The 14,739-nt window shown below is 38.7% G+C and overlaps 3 protein-coding genes across 4 annotated transcripts; 2 read left to right on the top strand and 1 right to left on the bottom strand.

Moving 5' to 3' along the window:
• Nucleotides 1-5,886: 5,886 nt before the first annotated feature.
• On the top strand, nucleotides 5,887-8,974 carry LOC106402023 (glycosyltransferase BC10). The gene is made up of 9 exons (XM_013842655.3): nucleotides 5,887-6,186; nucleotides 6,525-7,149; nucleotides 7,363-7,434; nucleotides 7,535-7,625; nucleotides 7,732-7,812; nucleotides 7,943-8,005; nucleotides 8,095-8,217; nucleotides 8,340-8,378; nucleotides 8,466-8,974. Exons 2-9 carry the CDS (start codon nucleotides 6,587-6,589, stop codon nucleotides 8,601-8,603), a joined length of 1,170 nt encoding a protein of 389 aa, XP_013698109.1. The 5' UTR covers nucleotides 5,887-6,186; nucleotides 6,525-6,586; the 3' UTR covers nucleotides 8,604-8,974.
• A 346-nt stretch (nucleotides 8,975-9,320) lies between these two features.
• On the top strand, nucleotides 9,321-13,010 carry LOC106401077 (pentatricopeptide repeat-containing protein At5g57250, mitochondrial). Its single transcript, XM_013841514.3, is given in 3 exon segments — nucleotides 9,321-11,202; nucleotides 11,204-12,453; nucleotides 12,548-13,010. Coding segments are annotated over 2 exon segments (2,907 nt in total). The 5' UTR covers nucleotides 9,321-9,480; the 3' UTR covers nucleotides 12,389-12,453; nucleotides 12,548-13,010.
• Nucleotides 12,423-14,699, bottom strand: LOC106401078 (oxysterol-binding protein-related protein 4C). 2 transcript variants are annotated; one of them, XM_013841516.3, is made up of 6 exons: nucleotides 14,624-14,699; nucleotides 14,207-14,365; nucleotides 13,670-13,918; nucleotides 13,483-13,579; nucleotides 13,019-13,316; nucleotides 12,423-12,936 (listed from the first exon to the last, which is right to left on the bottom strand). In XM_013841516.3, the coding sequence occupies exons 2-6, from the start codon at nucleotides 14,345-14,347 to the stop codon at nucleotides 12,582-12,584; spliced, it is 1,140 nt and encodes a 379-aa protein (XP_013696970.1). In that variant the 5' UTR covers nucleotides 14,348-14,365; nucleotides 14,624-14,699; the 3' UTR covers nucleotides 12,423-12,581. The 2 variants fall into 2 exon arrangements, with proteins under 2 accessions (XP_013696970.1, XP_013696969.1); XM_013841515.3 differs by having other exon boundaries at nucleotides 14,443-14,654.
• Nucleotides 14,700-14,739: the final 40 nt, after the last annotated feature.

The raw sequence follows: 14,739 nt of genomic DNA, 5'->3' as shown, positions 1-14,739 counted from the left end.
ATGAGTGTTCAGGTCTCGGACCAGTGGGTCAGGTCTGGACGGTTACCGAGCTGGTTGGTTTGCCAAGGATGGCTATGGACCGGTGGGCTCTTCTGGTCAGACCATGGGCATGGGCAATCCATGTGGGCTTCAGTTTGACATGTCTAGGAGTGGATGAGCAGGCTCAGGACGTCTGGTAACTGCTTTAGGCGAATGGGTGTGATCTGGTCCATTGATTAAATCAATGGCCAGAATTCAAACCGAATGGATGAAATGGTTAAGAAGTAACCACCCCTTCTCCTATAAAAGGAGGACAGTTCTGTGGCTTTGCAGGAACGCCAGGGCTTACTCATACACCCTGAAACACAAATAAAAATAGAGAAAAGGCAGAGAGTTGGTCGGATTCAACATCCAAGACCAAGAGTGGTTTGAAGGCCATAAAGAGGCAGTTTTGGGAGAGATCAAAGGGGAAGTTATGAACGACCCTTTGATGGGTTTTGATTCGTGTTAATAACATCCATAGCATCCTACAGGGCCTGAGAACACACACAAAATAGTCAGGGAAGAAAAGGGATGACCGAATTCCACTTCCTATGGCCAAGATAGCCTTAAGGGTAGAGGTGTGTGGGAAGGCAGTTTCATGGGAGTTGGGAACGACCCTGTGATGGTGTTTGATCATGGATGATCACGCCCTAGGCTTCATCTATGTCTTGGGAACACACACAAATATCCAGGAGAGAAGGGAGAAGGCCGGACTCCACTCTCAATGGCATGAACGGGCTTGAAGGTGGATGCAGTGTAGAACCGGTTTCATGGGAGATCAATGGAAGGGAAGATGGGTGCATCCCATGGAGGGATCTTATCATTACTGGAAGTATATGATAAGACTTGATCAAGGCGTGTGCAAGAGGAGCAGGAACGTCCATGGTAAGGGAAGGCATAAGATCTAGAGAGATCAAGTAATAAGGTAACCGATTTTATAATTACTTTCCAGTTTATATTTCTGTCACTTGTGGTGCGGTTGAGGCCAAGTAAGGCACGGCCCTTGAAGTCCATATATTGTGATGTAAACTATGTTTACATGGAGGCACTGAACCAAGGCCTTGGCCGGTTCAGCAAGATAGTCCTTGGCCTTTGGCCGGACTGGACATGGTCGAGATCTAATAGTTTTGGAAGGATTTGTTGGATTTTGATTATGGGAATATCTTAGTGGGGATTTATCATGAATTTACATGAATTTTAATTAGTTTTTAGGAATTTATTTGAGTATGTCATTTTTGGGCCAGAGATATGCTTTTAGGATATGAACCATGCTTTTATAGATCTGTTGCTAGGATATCGGTTTATATATGTATTGTGATGTATTATAAGGATCCAAGACCTTGAGGAAAGGATCGGATCATTGTTGATCTAATTCATCCATGTGGGATGATAGTTAGATGCTACACGTTGGATAGTGATCTATGGCTGATCATGGATTGGTGTTGGGTTTGATCATGGTGTGAATCATTGATCCGGCTCATGGAGAAACCACATGGGGTCCTAGTATAAGAGGAACCATGTGGAGGGTAAGGTCCAATTCGTTTGGAACCAGCAGCAAGCTATGAAGAAGCGTATGGCTAGTACTATGTGGCGCGTACCATAAGTATTGAGCCTATGTGTGATTATTCAAGGAAGGCCGTGTGTGATCTGATCATGGGTAAAGATGAACGACCTGGTCCATAGATGATGGACCAAGGTGTCTGATATGATTGATCAAAAGATGCATCGGTTGTAGGGGCAAGATTGATCGGTTTGATTGGGACATAGTTCCATGGCCGGTTGGGTAAGTGTGAAGACTCATCATCAGTTCTGAGTCATGTGGGGGGGGGGGGGGGGGTTGATTGACTTAGGATCCGGTGAGCATTGTTAGTCCATGAGAGGGACTTGGTATCATATCCTACAAAGTGTAAGGATGATGCACGAGCTGAGAAGAGCAAGATGCATGTCATTTATCATTGAAGACTTCCCAAAGGTTACTTGGTCAGTGGATATGGTTGGTTGAATGACTGAGTACCTAGGGGAGAGTTTTATGCAGGTATGAGAGAGCTGGAAGAGTAGACGGGGAGCTGGGCGAAGCTAACTCGCAGCTCGATCAGCTGGACAAGAGTAGGTGCAACCTCAAGTGAAGTGGTTCAGCTCAGCTAGCTGGATGAGCTAGCTAAACAGCTAAGTCAGCTGGGACAATGAGCTAACAAGCTCTGTGGATGTGGCAAAGGTATGATCTAGCAATGTTGCATAGATCTAGATAGAATGGTTAGGGGAATGGAACCTCAGATTTGTATGACTTGATTTAGGTTCAGGATCGACCTTGGAGCTAGCTGGTAGTTGAGTATACTAACCATTAGCTGAGGTGATTCGACCAGACAAATATTATATTGGTTTTAGACCAATGGTTAAGTAGATATTATTCTGCTGCGCACAAGTTGAAATGATATAAGCTAGGGAATGATTAAGGTAGTCTTAAGCTAAGGTCTAAGTTAGTCTCGCCTTATAGGCGACACTATAATAAAGCGTGAAAAATTGTGAGGTTCGGTCAGTGTGTGGACCGAGTGGCGTGAGGCTTTGTCTGCGGCCTACACGGCCGGGATGGGGGCATTACAAGTTGGTATCAAAAGCGCCCTAACCCGGACAAGTTATCCATTCGTAAGAACGTTCAACCATCTGTTCCATGTGTTGGCACACATGAAGTTGATGCCATCCATTAAGCTTTGCATCTTCAACATTGTTAGGACACAATTTCTTGTTGTCGTTGCACGATAGCGTTACTATACCATGGAATTTGCAGTCGACATAGAAGTTACTACCGCATTTGAAGCATCTTCTAAGTCTAGAAGATGATCCACAAAGAGAAATCTCTGCTTTAGACATTAGGGACAGTTACTTATCATCTATTAAGCTTATATATCTTTTCTATGTGCAAATTACAACGAAACCCAGTTTTTATCCACCTGAATATTTTCTTGATTTTACCTGGTCCGACCGTCGATGCAATGGACTTTTTTATATTGCTAAGATTTTAAAAACATTTTTTCATCAAAACACTGACCGATATAATAGGTCAAGAAAAAAACGTTTTCCATTAAAGCAGTGTATAATGTTAAAAACCAGTGTGTGATGTTAAAACAGTAATTTAATAATGTGACTTGAGCATTGAATACCACTATTGATACAAAACATACCAAGATTTTGAGGAACAACTCAAAAAGACAAAATCGTAAGAAGAAGAGTCAAAGCTTTTTTTTCTAACAATGGCGGTTACACCATATTTCGTGTTAGCTTATATTGAGGATGCGTTCATGGTTCAGCGATGATCCGGTAATCTCTATCTCACTGGAGCTTTCATCATAGCTCATGTGGTCGCCATTACTCTGTTCCTCTCTCTCTCTTAATAATCTTATTTTTATCAATAGAGATATATTTCTTTAAGAACTGAGACAATTAGTGTTTGTTAAATGTTGTATTTTAAGAATTAAGATTAACATAGACCAAATTAACTGATTTAAGCGGGGAATAAGACAACAAGTCTTATAGGCTGTGTTTTGAAAACTGGACCGGACCGGCTGGTCGAACTGGTCCGACCGTGATTCGTCGAAGAAGCCGAGTCCGGTTCGGTTTAAAACCCAAATTTAAAAAAAACCGGTAAAACCAGTGATCCGGTTCAACTTCAAAACCCGATTCAAAAGAAATCAACATTTAATTAATGTCTTTTCAATTGTTATTAAAATTCAATATTTCATAATCAATGTTTAAATTTTACTATTTAATTGGTTTTCTTTTAATTCTATTTTTCAAAGAAAAATGTTTAAAAGATTTCTTTTTGATTCTCATATTCTATTTTTATTTTGCCATATTTATAAAATTTAAAAATTTTAGCTATAAAAATAAATAAATATGTAATTTAAATGGTCAACCATTTGTTTTTTTTAATCAATTTCAGTTGATATAATATTCACTTGTTAACTATATATATAACTCAACTTATGGTTATTGTGTATCTATCTAATCTATTAAAATAGGAGTACAAATAAAATTTGGTCCTGACTTTTCTAAAAAAATTACAATTTTATCTACTAATCAAAACACATTAGTTTTATACATTTACTAACCTATTACTTCCAACCCTAATCATTTCAAGTCTCAACATTCCCGTGTTATTGATCTTCCATTTTTTTTTATGTTTTGATCTTCCAATTTCTCCTTCTTCTTTATTATATCTATATCCCTCTAGGGTTTCTTCCGGTTTGCCTTAAAAGCAAAATACGTCTTCTTCTTCTCCTTTTATTATAGAATCTTCCAACAATTCTGGAAATATTCCCTCTTCTTCCCTATGATTGTGCCCGAATACTTTGTAAAGAACAAGCGTTGTGATCTTTATGAAACTCAGGTTACAGAAAGAAGCAAGAAGGCAAAGATCGAGAGAAATGTTCCTCTAGGGCCTCCAGTTTCCATCTCTGCCGCTTGCCGCCACGATGTCTTCATTCCCCATAAATGTTGTAATTTTTAAAGAATGAGTAAAAATTGACTATTCTTCTTTATTCCCTATGTCACCATTTGGACCCTAAAACATTATATATGAAAATATCCCTTACATCAATATAGGTATAGGTTTTTGATTTTGTGTGTTCCAAAAAAAAAAAATGTTTTTGATTTTGTAATATATAATATTTATGATAGATCAATATTTTTAATTGTTATAATTTGTTGGTTGTTCATATTGTTTTTAGATATTAAATAAAATAAAATAATATGTTATATAGCATATTCGTCAATTAGTAATTTTTAATTATTTCAACTATTTTGACATGTTTATTTATAAACTAAAAAACCAATTAGTATGTTTATTTATATTAATAAATCTATCTTTTCAAAATAAAATATTTTACGTCAAACAAGATATTTGATATTAAATAAAATTCACTCATGTTTTAATAAAATAGATTTATTAAATATACACATATGGGCTTGGATTATTGGAAAAAGTCCATTATGATGTGCCAACTTTTTTTAATAAAAAATGTCCCCATTTATTAACATTAATTAGGTTTGCTAAATAAATTTTTTTAAAAATGTGTTCTTATTTTTAATTTCTACATTCTTCTTATTTTGAGTGTTTCTTTTTAACTTGGTTTCATTATTTTTTTTGGTTTGTCTAAATATTGTATTTGTATTAAAAATCTCAATAAAAATTTTGAACACAACTTTTAAAAATTATTTATAATATAATTTAATAAAACCAACAAATATACTTAAACCTTCAATACTTCACTGTTTAATTTACCAAATAAACTAAATAAAAACACCAAAAAAAATACAATCACATAATTAATAAATGAAGGCTAATCACATTGACAAGACACACCAATGTCAAACCTGAAAACATATGAACTTATAACATAATGAGTATAAACAATAAATTTATCGAAGAATAAGCACCTAATTAATAAAAGAGAACGAGTCAAAAGCTAGTTACCTAATTAATAAAAGAAAACATAGAATATATTATATGTAAAATACATTTAGGTTACACAATATGATTATATATATATATTTATTTAAAATAGAAAAACTCGGTTTGACCGGTCGAACTGGTCCGACCACTCAACCGGTTATACCGAGTCGGTATCATGTCCTTTCTTATAGGTTTTAGCCTTTTAGGGTCAAACCTAAAATAATTCGAACTTGGCATTTGCAAAATCCCCGCTTGATAATCGTGGTCGGAACGATTGAACCAACTCGACCAATTTGGGTTTTCAAGATTTTTTGGGTTGGTTAGTTGCTTTAATTTTCTATTACGGGCCTAGGCTTATTGGGCCTACATTATTAAGCCTAGATAGTAAACTTTTTGAGTTTCTTTTTTTCTAATCTCTAGTTTCTTCTGATTCCGCCATGATTGGGGGAGCAGAAAAGTCTAGTGTTTACTTGTTTAGAGCAGAAAAGATAATTAGAAGAGTTTATTTTTTCTAGTAACATCTCATCCATATAAACACTTGGCCTGATTTATTTTCTTTGAAAGTTCTTGGCTTGTCCTTCTTAAATTTTCGATATCTTTAAGGTACATCATCAAACTTTCATTTTTGAGATCTGGGTTCCGACAAAGATTCTATTTTTGTTTCTTCAACCCATTTTGCACTCCCCCATTATCGGATCCTGCTCGAATTTTTACAGGTACTGTAATAACTCTTCAAATCTTCATTCATTCCCTTCGCTGATAAATGAATGCTTCTGACTTTACTCTTTCTGTTTAAATCGAATTTGCAAATTAATTTATACTTTATGTGTGTATAGTATGAGTTTCCTCTTTTGTAATTCACATATAACAACGTGCTGTTTGCTTCCCCCCTAGAAAGCAGAGTTTTCTTGTCTGAAAATCCTTGTAAACCAAACGTGTGGTTCTTTTTTTCAATGTTTCTAGTTGCTTCTTTCTGAAGAGAGTTGTGTTAAAAGTCATAAAGTTTCATGCTTTCAATACAATTGTTTCTAAATTACTCCATTTCCATCTTCAGGTTTTAGATCAATGTAAAAGAAAGTTCCAAAAAGATCCAAACTTTTGCTTTCGAGCTTTCAAATGGGGGAGACACAGAACCTGCACTTACCTCTACGAACTCGGTCTTCTCTAAAGAAGCCCTTACTGATCGTTCTATTAGTCTGCATCACAAGCGTGCTCTTAATCTGCACTTACATGTACCCACAGCACAGCGTGAAGAGCCCCGCTTGCGAAGGTTTGTCCACCAGAGGCTGCCAAGCTGCGCTCTCCGGATGGCTTGACGTTCACGTCAGAAAACACACTGACGAAGAAGTCGCTGCTCGTGTTGTGATCAGAGACATACTCAGAATGCGTCCTGCTCTGACCTCTAGATCCAAGATAGCTTTCATGTTCTTGTCTCCTGGTACTTTGCCATTCGAGAAGCTCTGGGATAAGTTTCTCCAGGGTCAAGAAGGGAGGTTCTCAATTTACATACATCCGTCGAGGTTAAGACCAGTTCACATCAGCCGTCACTTTTCAGACCGTGAGATTCACAGCGATCATGTCACTTGGGGGAGGATCTCTATGGTTGATGCTGAGAGAAGGCTTCTTGCAAACGCTCTTGAAGATCCTGATAACCAACACTTTGTTCTTCTTTCTGAGAGGTGAGTCATCATGAATGTATCGAATCTGCACCAAAACATAACTACTTTATCTATTAGATTCAGGTTTAATTACGGGCTTCCAACTTAAAATCAATTGGTGATTAGTGGATTGACCCTAACCCTTTATATATTAGTTAAGGTCCTTTTGAATTCCCCAAGGGGTGATACTTATCCCCCTAATATTACTTACAGCTCTATTATTTAACTTTGCAGCTGCATACCGTTGCATACGTTTGACTACACCTATAGATATTTGATTCACGGAAATGTCAGCTTCATTGACAGGTAAAATAACGGACTCTCAGAAACTGTTAATATCTTTCTGCCATTATTAAATACTAATGCTTGCTTTTCTCTCTCTCTCTCTCTCTCTCTCTCTATCAAGTTTTGAGGATCCTGGTCCGCATGGGACTGGTAGACACATGGATCACATGTTACCTGAAATCCCCAAGATAGATTTCAGAAAGGGTGCTCAGGTAAACTTAATCCCTGAGTTGTGGAATGTTCTGTTTGGTTATGAAATGTTGATAATATGTATAGGAATGATGTTTTGTAAATCTGGTTTCTGTCCTTTGGGTGCAGTGGTTCACAATGAAGCGTCAACACGCTTTGATAGTGATGGCTGATAATCTCTACTACTCAAAATTCCGCCAATATTGCAGAGTGAGTTCAGCTTTCCTTTGATCAACCTTTTCATTAGAAGTCACCAAGCTTTTGATTTAAACTCGAGAGAAGTTTCAGTTTTGTCTTAACTTACTCTATTCCTGATCTGTGTTTCTTACAAAATTTGCAGCCTGGGGTAGAAGCAAATAAGAACTGCATTGCGGATGAACATTACCTGCCTACATTCTTCCATGTGAGTGTATCGAATTAATGCAATGTCTTATACAACTTTGATTCTAGTCCCTTAAATGAAATTCTTACTTTTTTTCTTCTTCTTAAAAGATGCTTGATCCTGGAGGAATATCGAACTGGTCAGTCACGTATGTTGATTGGTCTGAGCGTAGATGGCATCCAAAGACATACAGAGCTCGCGATATCTCACTCAAGTTCCTGAAAAATATCACGGTAATGTCTCCAACAACACTCTTTTCATCACATCAATTAAACATGTTATACTGTACTATCATGCAAACATAGACAGGTAGTTGCTTATCTGATATATACTTTCCCTCCTTGGTTTCTTGCAGTCAGACGACATGAGCGTGCACGTGACAAGCGTTGGCAAGGTACGTTGCTTGATTCTACCGTATTTGAAAACACTGAAAATGTGATATGTTTCTCTTCTTCATTTCTTCTTTATTTATTTTGCTTAGCGTGGAGATGAGCTGCATTGGCCTTGTACATGGAATGGAATTAGACGTCCATGTTACCTATTCGCGAGGAAGTTCCACTCAGATTCTGTTAACAAACTGGTCAGACTCTTCCCAAACTACACGAGCACAGTGGTCTGAGAGAGATAGAGAACCACCAGACACAAATTCTTGAAACTGGAACGAAACACTTCCAGATTATCTTTTGGATTGAATCGCATATTACTGTAAATTTTCTGAAGAATTTGATATTGCCTCTGGTACTTGATGTCTATTTAATGGGACAGGGCTACTCTACTTTTTAAGGCGTAGCAGTAGTATAAGAAAGAACTTAGAAGCAGAGATTTTTGGTTAAGTAATTGGTTATTGTTTTCTTTACTCATGGTTTGGTTAAGAGTGGACCGGTTTATGATGATGTTGTAATTTGAGCTGTTAGTAGTTTACGCAGCACAAGGAGTTGAGAACTTTTACTATAATATATATGATATTTTTGCTCTTGTTTTAGATTAAAAGGCTGTGCATATATATATTGATAATTGCCATTGTTAATTAGAAAATAACTTGGTGATTAGTATGGTTTGTGCATATACAAACAAAAGCGTTGCTCACTTATTCACTTACAAACGTGAACATGTTAAAATATGGCTGTGATGGCTCCTATCACTTATTAAAGATTTCTGACAAACTTTTTTTAACAAAATTTGAGAGTTTAAAATATTTTTGTTGGGACGTATTTATATGTAATTTTCTAGTTCAATGTTCAATTAGGTTTGGGGTTTGGTTCAGGACCGACCATATGGATGAAGCTCCGGGACTCAGAGTCTCACTGCCCTATGCTGGTTCATCTTGGAGTTTCTTGATGGTTAACAATTTGATGGCTAAACCAAGTGATCGAAAAGAACCGGTTTAGTCAGAATGAGACCGGTTAGTTGCGGCAGCCACTTTCTTTGCCGCATGGTTCATTCTTCTGAAATGACGAATTAGCTAAAGGAGAATCCTTTTTGCTCATTTCCCCTCGATGAAGCTCCATCCTCCTCGTCCTTCTTTCTCTCTCCAATCCCTCCTCAAAAGCGGCTTCTCCCCCACCCTAACCTCCTTCGAAACCTTCCTCCGATACCTCCACCGTCGCCACAAGCTCACCACCATCCTCCACCTCTACTCTCAGCTAGACTCCAACAAACTCCCAATCAACCACACCATCCACTCGATCGTCTCACGAGCATTCCTCAATCTCAACAGATACGAAGACGCCGCGAACTTCATCACCGCCCAGATCTCGAAATCCTCCCTTTTCCCCAATACCCGCACGCTGGACTCTCTCATCCGCGGATTCACCGATCCCGACAAGGCTCTCTCGATTCTCAGCGATTGCTTACGTCACCGTAACCACCGCCACGGCGCGTTTCCTTCCCCCTCGTCGTTCTCCTCGCTGATCCACCGCTTCGTCGCGAGAGGAGAGATGGAGAAAGCCGTCGAGGTTTTGGAGATGATGACGACGACGAGCGAGGAAGTGAACTTCGTCTCCAGCGCTGTGGTTTCCGGGTTTTGCAAGATCGGTAAACCGGAGCTTGCGTTAGGGTTCTTCGAGACTGCTGTGAAGTCAGAAGCTTTATCGCCGAGCGTTGTGACTTATACTACGATTGTCACCGCTCTTTGTCAGTTAGGTAGAGTTGATGAAGTTAAGGGTTTAGTTAGGAGACTGGAGGGTGAAGAAGAAGAAGGGTTTGAGTTTGATTGCGTTTTCTATAGTAACTGGATTCATGGGTACCTTAGAGGAGGTGCATTGATGGATGCGTTAATCCAAGATAGGGAGATGGTGGAGAAGGGAATAATCCGAGATGTGGTTAGCTATTCTATACTGATAGATTGGTTTTCGAGAAAAGGAAGGTTCGAGAAGGCGTTTGGGTTGTTGGGGAAGATGATGAAAGAGGGGATAGAACCGAGTTTGATCACTTTCACTGCTCTTTTGAGAGGACTATGCAAAAGGGGTAAACTTGAAGAGGCGTTTAGATTGTTTGATAGTGTTTTGAGCATGGGAATGGATGTGGATGAGTTTGTGTATGTGACTTTGATAGATGGAGTTTGTAGGAAAGGAGATTTGAACCGAGCTTTCGCTTTGTTGGGAGATATGGAGGAGAGAGGGGTTAAACCAAGCGTCCTTACTTATAACACTTTGATTAATGGACTGTGCAGGGCGGGGAGAGTATCCGAAGCAGACGAGATTTCGAAAGGGGTTTTGGGAGATGTTGTAACGTATAGTACTTTGTTAGATAGTTATATCAAGGAAGAGAATGTTGATGCTGTTTTAGAGGTTAGGCGTAGATTTGTAGAAGCTAGCATCCCTATGGACTTGGTTATGTGCAACATTCTCCTGAAAGCATTTCTATTGATCGGTGCGTATGGAGAAGCTCACGTGCTTTACAGGGCAATGCCAGAGATGGAGCTGACTCCTGACGCAGCCACGTATTCGACGATGATTGAAGGATGCTGCAAAACGGGTCAGATCGAAGAGGCGCTTGAGTTGTTTGATGAGTTGAGGAAAAGCTCGGTTTCCTCAGCTGTATGTTATAATCGAATCATTAGTGCACTCTGCAAGAAAGAGATGTTTGAAACAGCCACGGAGGTTCTAATTGAGCTGTGTGAAAAAGGTATGTATCTAGACATCCACACATCTCATACCTTGTTACATTCAGTTCAGGCTAGCGGAGGCGAGAAAGGAATACTCGGTTTGGTTTCTAGACTCGACACTCGAGCAGTTGAGTTCAAACATCCCTCTTGCGTTGTTCAATGATGCTATATTGCTTTTATGCAAGAGCGGTTCTTTCGACACTGCGATTGAAGTTTATATGGTTATGAGGAGAAAGGGTTTAACCGTTACATGTCTTTCCACATTTCTAAAAGCTCTGTTGGACAATCACAGAGCATTGGATGCTTATTCACTTGTTGAAAATACTCTCCTTTCCATGGATGTTATCGATTACACAATCATCATCAATGGTCTCTGCAAGGAAGGGTTTATGACAAAGGCATTAGATTTGTGCACTGTTGCTAAACAGAGAGGCATCATTCTTAACATCATCACATACAACTCACTCATAAATGGACTTTGCCAGCAAGGTTGTCTTGTAGAAGCTCTTCGTCTATTTGATTCGCTAGAGAAAATCGGTTTAGTCCCGTCTCATGTCAGTTACGGAGTTTTGATCGACAGTTTATGCAAAGAAGGGTTGTTTCTTGACGCTGAGAAGTACTTGGACGCGATGATGTCCAAGGGACTTGTACCAAACATTCTCATTTACAATTCGATGATTGACGGGTACTGCAAGCTAGGGAGAACTGAGGAGGCCGTGAACGTTTTAACTCGTAAAATGATGGGAAGGGTAACGCCAGATGCGTTCACGGTCAGTTCTCTGATCAAAGGTTACAGTAAAAAAGGTGACATGGAAGAAGCGCTCAGAGTGTTTGCTGAGTTCAAAGGTAAAAAAGTCTCAGCCGATTTCTTGGGGTTTCTGTATCTGATCAAAGGGTTATGCACGAAAGGGAGAATGGAAGAAGCGAGAAGCGTCCTGAGAGAAATGCTTGTTTCAGAACCTGTTATTGAGCTGATTAACAGAGTTGATGCAGAACTAGTTGAATCTGAATCAGTCAGAGGCTTCCTTGTGGAGCTGTGTGAGCAAGGAAGGGTCTCTCAGGCTGTTAAGATCCTTGATGAGATCAGTTCCACGTTCTATCTGTCTGGTAAAAAAAACTTGGATTCTTATCAAAGGTTGCAGTCATTCAATGATGTTGGTGAAAAAGAGGTGGAGAAAGAAGGCTATGTTAATGGTTTTCAGAGTCTTCACTCAACCGTTAGCTCACTCTGCTCCAATGGGAAGCTGAAGCAAGCTAATGAGTTTGTTATGTCTGTTCTCTCATGTATGCCTAAATAGGTCAGTGTGTTTTCGTGACTGCTAAAACCACCAAAAGCCAAAGCGAACTCATCTGAGATAAACTGGTAAGTTACAAATCTATTTGCTTGTGTTTTTGCGGCTTGAGAATCTCTTGCAACTATGTGTTTGTACTTCTCATGAGTTCTTTACTTATTGTAGGACCTCTAGAGAGAATTATATATATATATATGAATCAGAGAGGTACAACAATAGGAGCTTGAGGAACTCTAGGCTGTAATGGAACACAGTCCCAGTCTTTACCAGCTCGAACCACAGAGAAATGCTTTGGAATCCATGACTGTCCAGAAGCCTCTCTTTGCCTCCGAGACTCTCTCTGCTTCTCCTCCACATCTCTCTTGCCTTCTCTTGCCTTCTCCCACTCTTGCTTCATGATTCCTTCGCTGACCTCGCTCCACACCATCGCAGACTCGCTCTCACTCACCTCCTGCATGTTCTTGACAATGGGTGTTTTGAGCTCTGCAATGTTTTCACTCGCGTTGTATATAACCTCAACCTCTCCAGTCTTCAGATTTTTTGCAGTAACGGTTCTGAAAACATTTTATGGACACACTAAGTTATGTTTTGTAACTTGTAATAAGATTTGAAAGATGGGTTCTGTTTATTTGTTACCTGTCCCATTGTCCAAAGAGTTCATAGAGTCGTCTCCCAGAGGAAGATTCAAAGATCTTGCCTTTAATGGATCTCTTGTTGTTTCCTGTGAATCTACTTAAGAATGAATCAGAGAGTAGTTGCAGTTCGGCCTCGAGTCCAGTCTCCAGGCACTTTATCACGATCTTTCCTGCCCAGTGAGCTCCTGTCACCGGAAGAATTGTCATCACAAGTCTTGGCTGGTTCATTTCGTAAGTCTCTTTTTGATTTAGAAGTTTCACCACTCTTTTACCCTTGACCTCGACGTCCACGTACGCACCTTCAATTTCAAAATAGGACCCACTTTGTATTAACTTTGTTTTTATATTTATGTGTATCACTAAAGACATTAATAAATTTGAATTTTATATCAATTTTGAGGGGATAAATTAATTAATAATTTACCAAAAGGAGGCCAAAGAAGGATATAAATTGTGATTTTGTACCACGAAATTTAGGTGTGAAGTATTGACAAAACGTTACGTCTATGTTTTCTTTCTCGTGGGTTGCATGAAGAGCAGACACTGGTGGATGATGCGATATCTGCAACAACAACAAAAAAAAAGCTAATGATTATACTTTTACATTGAAATAGTAACACTTGTTATTAATTTAAATAGTATAGACACTTGCTTGCTCTACGAGAACGTTAACGTAGCCATTGGACACATGGTGAGTTTCGCCGACGATAGGATTATACGGGGCCAGACCAAAGATCAATGGCCGGAGAGTTGAGAGGTTCCACGTTACGATTGATTTGAGCCGTTCGATTGGTTTGTCACGGCGACCACACTCTCCTAGTAAATCTTGACCGTTCAAACTGTAGACCATCTCGCCATAGCACTGGAGTTGCGATCTCGGTAGGTTCAGTTGAGGTGGAAGCTTTTCACGGTAAATAAAAATTATTAAGTTAATTTATATATAAGAAAAAGGAAGTAAAAATCTGTTCACCAAGCCAGACCATTGTATATCAGTATATGTATATATTAAGATAATGGTAAAATATTTTTTTCTCATTATTTGCCACAAAATATATTTCCTTTTATAGCAAACTATATTATCTACCACAAAATAGATTTTCTTTTGTTGGTAACTGAAATCTGTGGAAGATAGAGATTATTAGACCCAAAAGTGGCAAACGTATAGATCAGAGAAGAGGGAGTTACATACCTGGAAGTTAGTGAGATCGGATCCTGGCCGTACGTTTTTAAAGAGACTTAGGATACGTTGTATGAGATTCGAAGTTGTATGTTCAGAGTCTTTCTCATCGTCTAACGAGAAAGGCTTAACCAACACAACCTGCTTTCTCATTCCTTCTTGTTCTTCCGCCTTGCACACAAAACAAACCAATGAAACATAACTATTATATATAGTGAATAATCATATGAATGAAGTAAAGCACATACCATATAATAAAGTAAGACTGATTATAAGCAATTGTTTTGACGTTTGTTGATTTTAAAGATTCTATGAACAAAATATCAGAAAGAGAATCGGAAAGCCAGAATGATCTAACAGAAACAAAAAGGTATATTAAAATTAGGTAGTGGATGCTATTAATAGATCAACATTTCCGAAGAGAATCACCTTACAAGGCAAACTATTAAAATGGAAGATAAAAAGACAAGGAAAACGTATATGGGCTCTGCTTAATGTGTGTGTATATATATATATACACGCATTGTTTTAATTATAAATGATGA

Source organism: Brassica napus, chromosome C9 (assembly GCF_020379485.1).
Source record: "Brassica napus cultivar Da-Ae chromosome C9, Da-Ae, whole genome shotgun sequence".
In the NCBI taxonomy this organism is placed as follows: Eukaryota; Viridiplantae; Streptophyta; class Magnoliopsida; order Brassicales; family Brassicaceae; genus Brassica; species Brassica napus.
This window is presented reverse-complemented; position numbering and strand designations above follow the sequence as displayed.

Bases quoted from the DNA above. Each gene is read 5' to 3' on its own strand.
- LOC106402023 (XM_013842655.3), top strand. From the start codon at position 6,587: ATGGGGGAGACACAGAACCTGCACTTACCTCTACGAACTCGGTCTTCT. The intron at 7,813-7,942 runs GTGAGTTCAGCT...CAAAATTTGCAG, and splicing joins AATTCCGCCAATATTGCAGA to CCTGGGGTAGAAGCAAATAA. The intron at 8,006-8,094 runs GTGAGTGTATCG...TCTTCTTAAAAG, and splicing joins ACCTGCCTACATTCTTCCAT to ATGCTTGATCCTGGAGGAAT.
- LOC106401078 (XM_013841515.3), bottom strand. The intron at 13,317-13,482 runs GTACAAAATCAC...TTGAAATTGAAG, and splicing joins CTTCACACCTAAATTTCGTG to GTGCGTACGTGGACGTCGAG. The intron at 12,937-13,018 runs GTAACAAATAAA...AAATGTTTTCAG, and splicing joins CTCTTTGGACAATGGGACAG to AACCGTTACTGCAAAAAATC.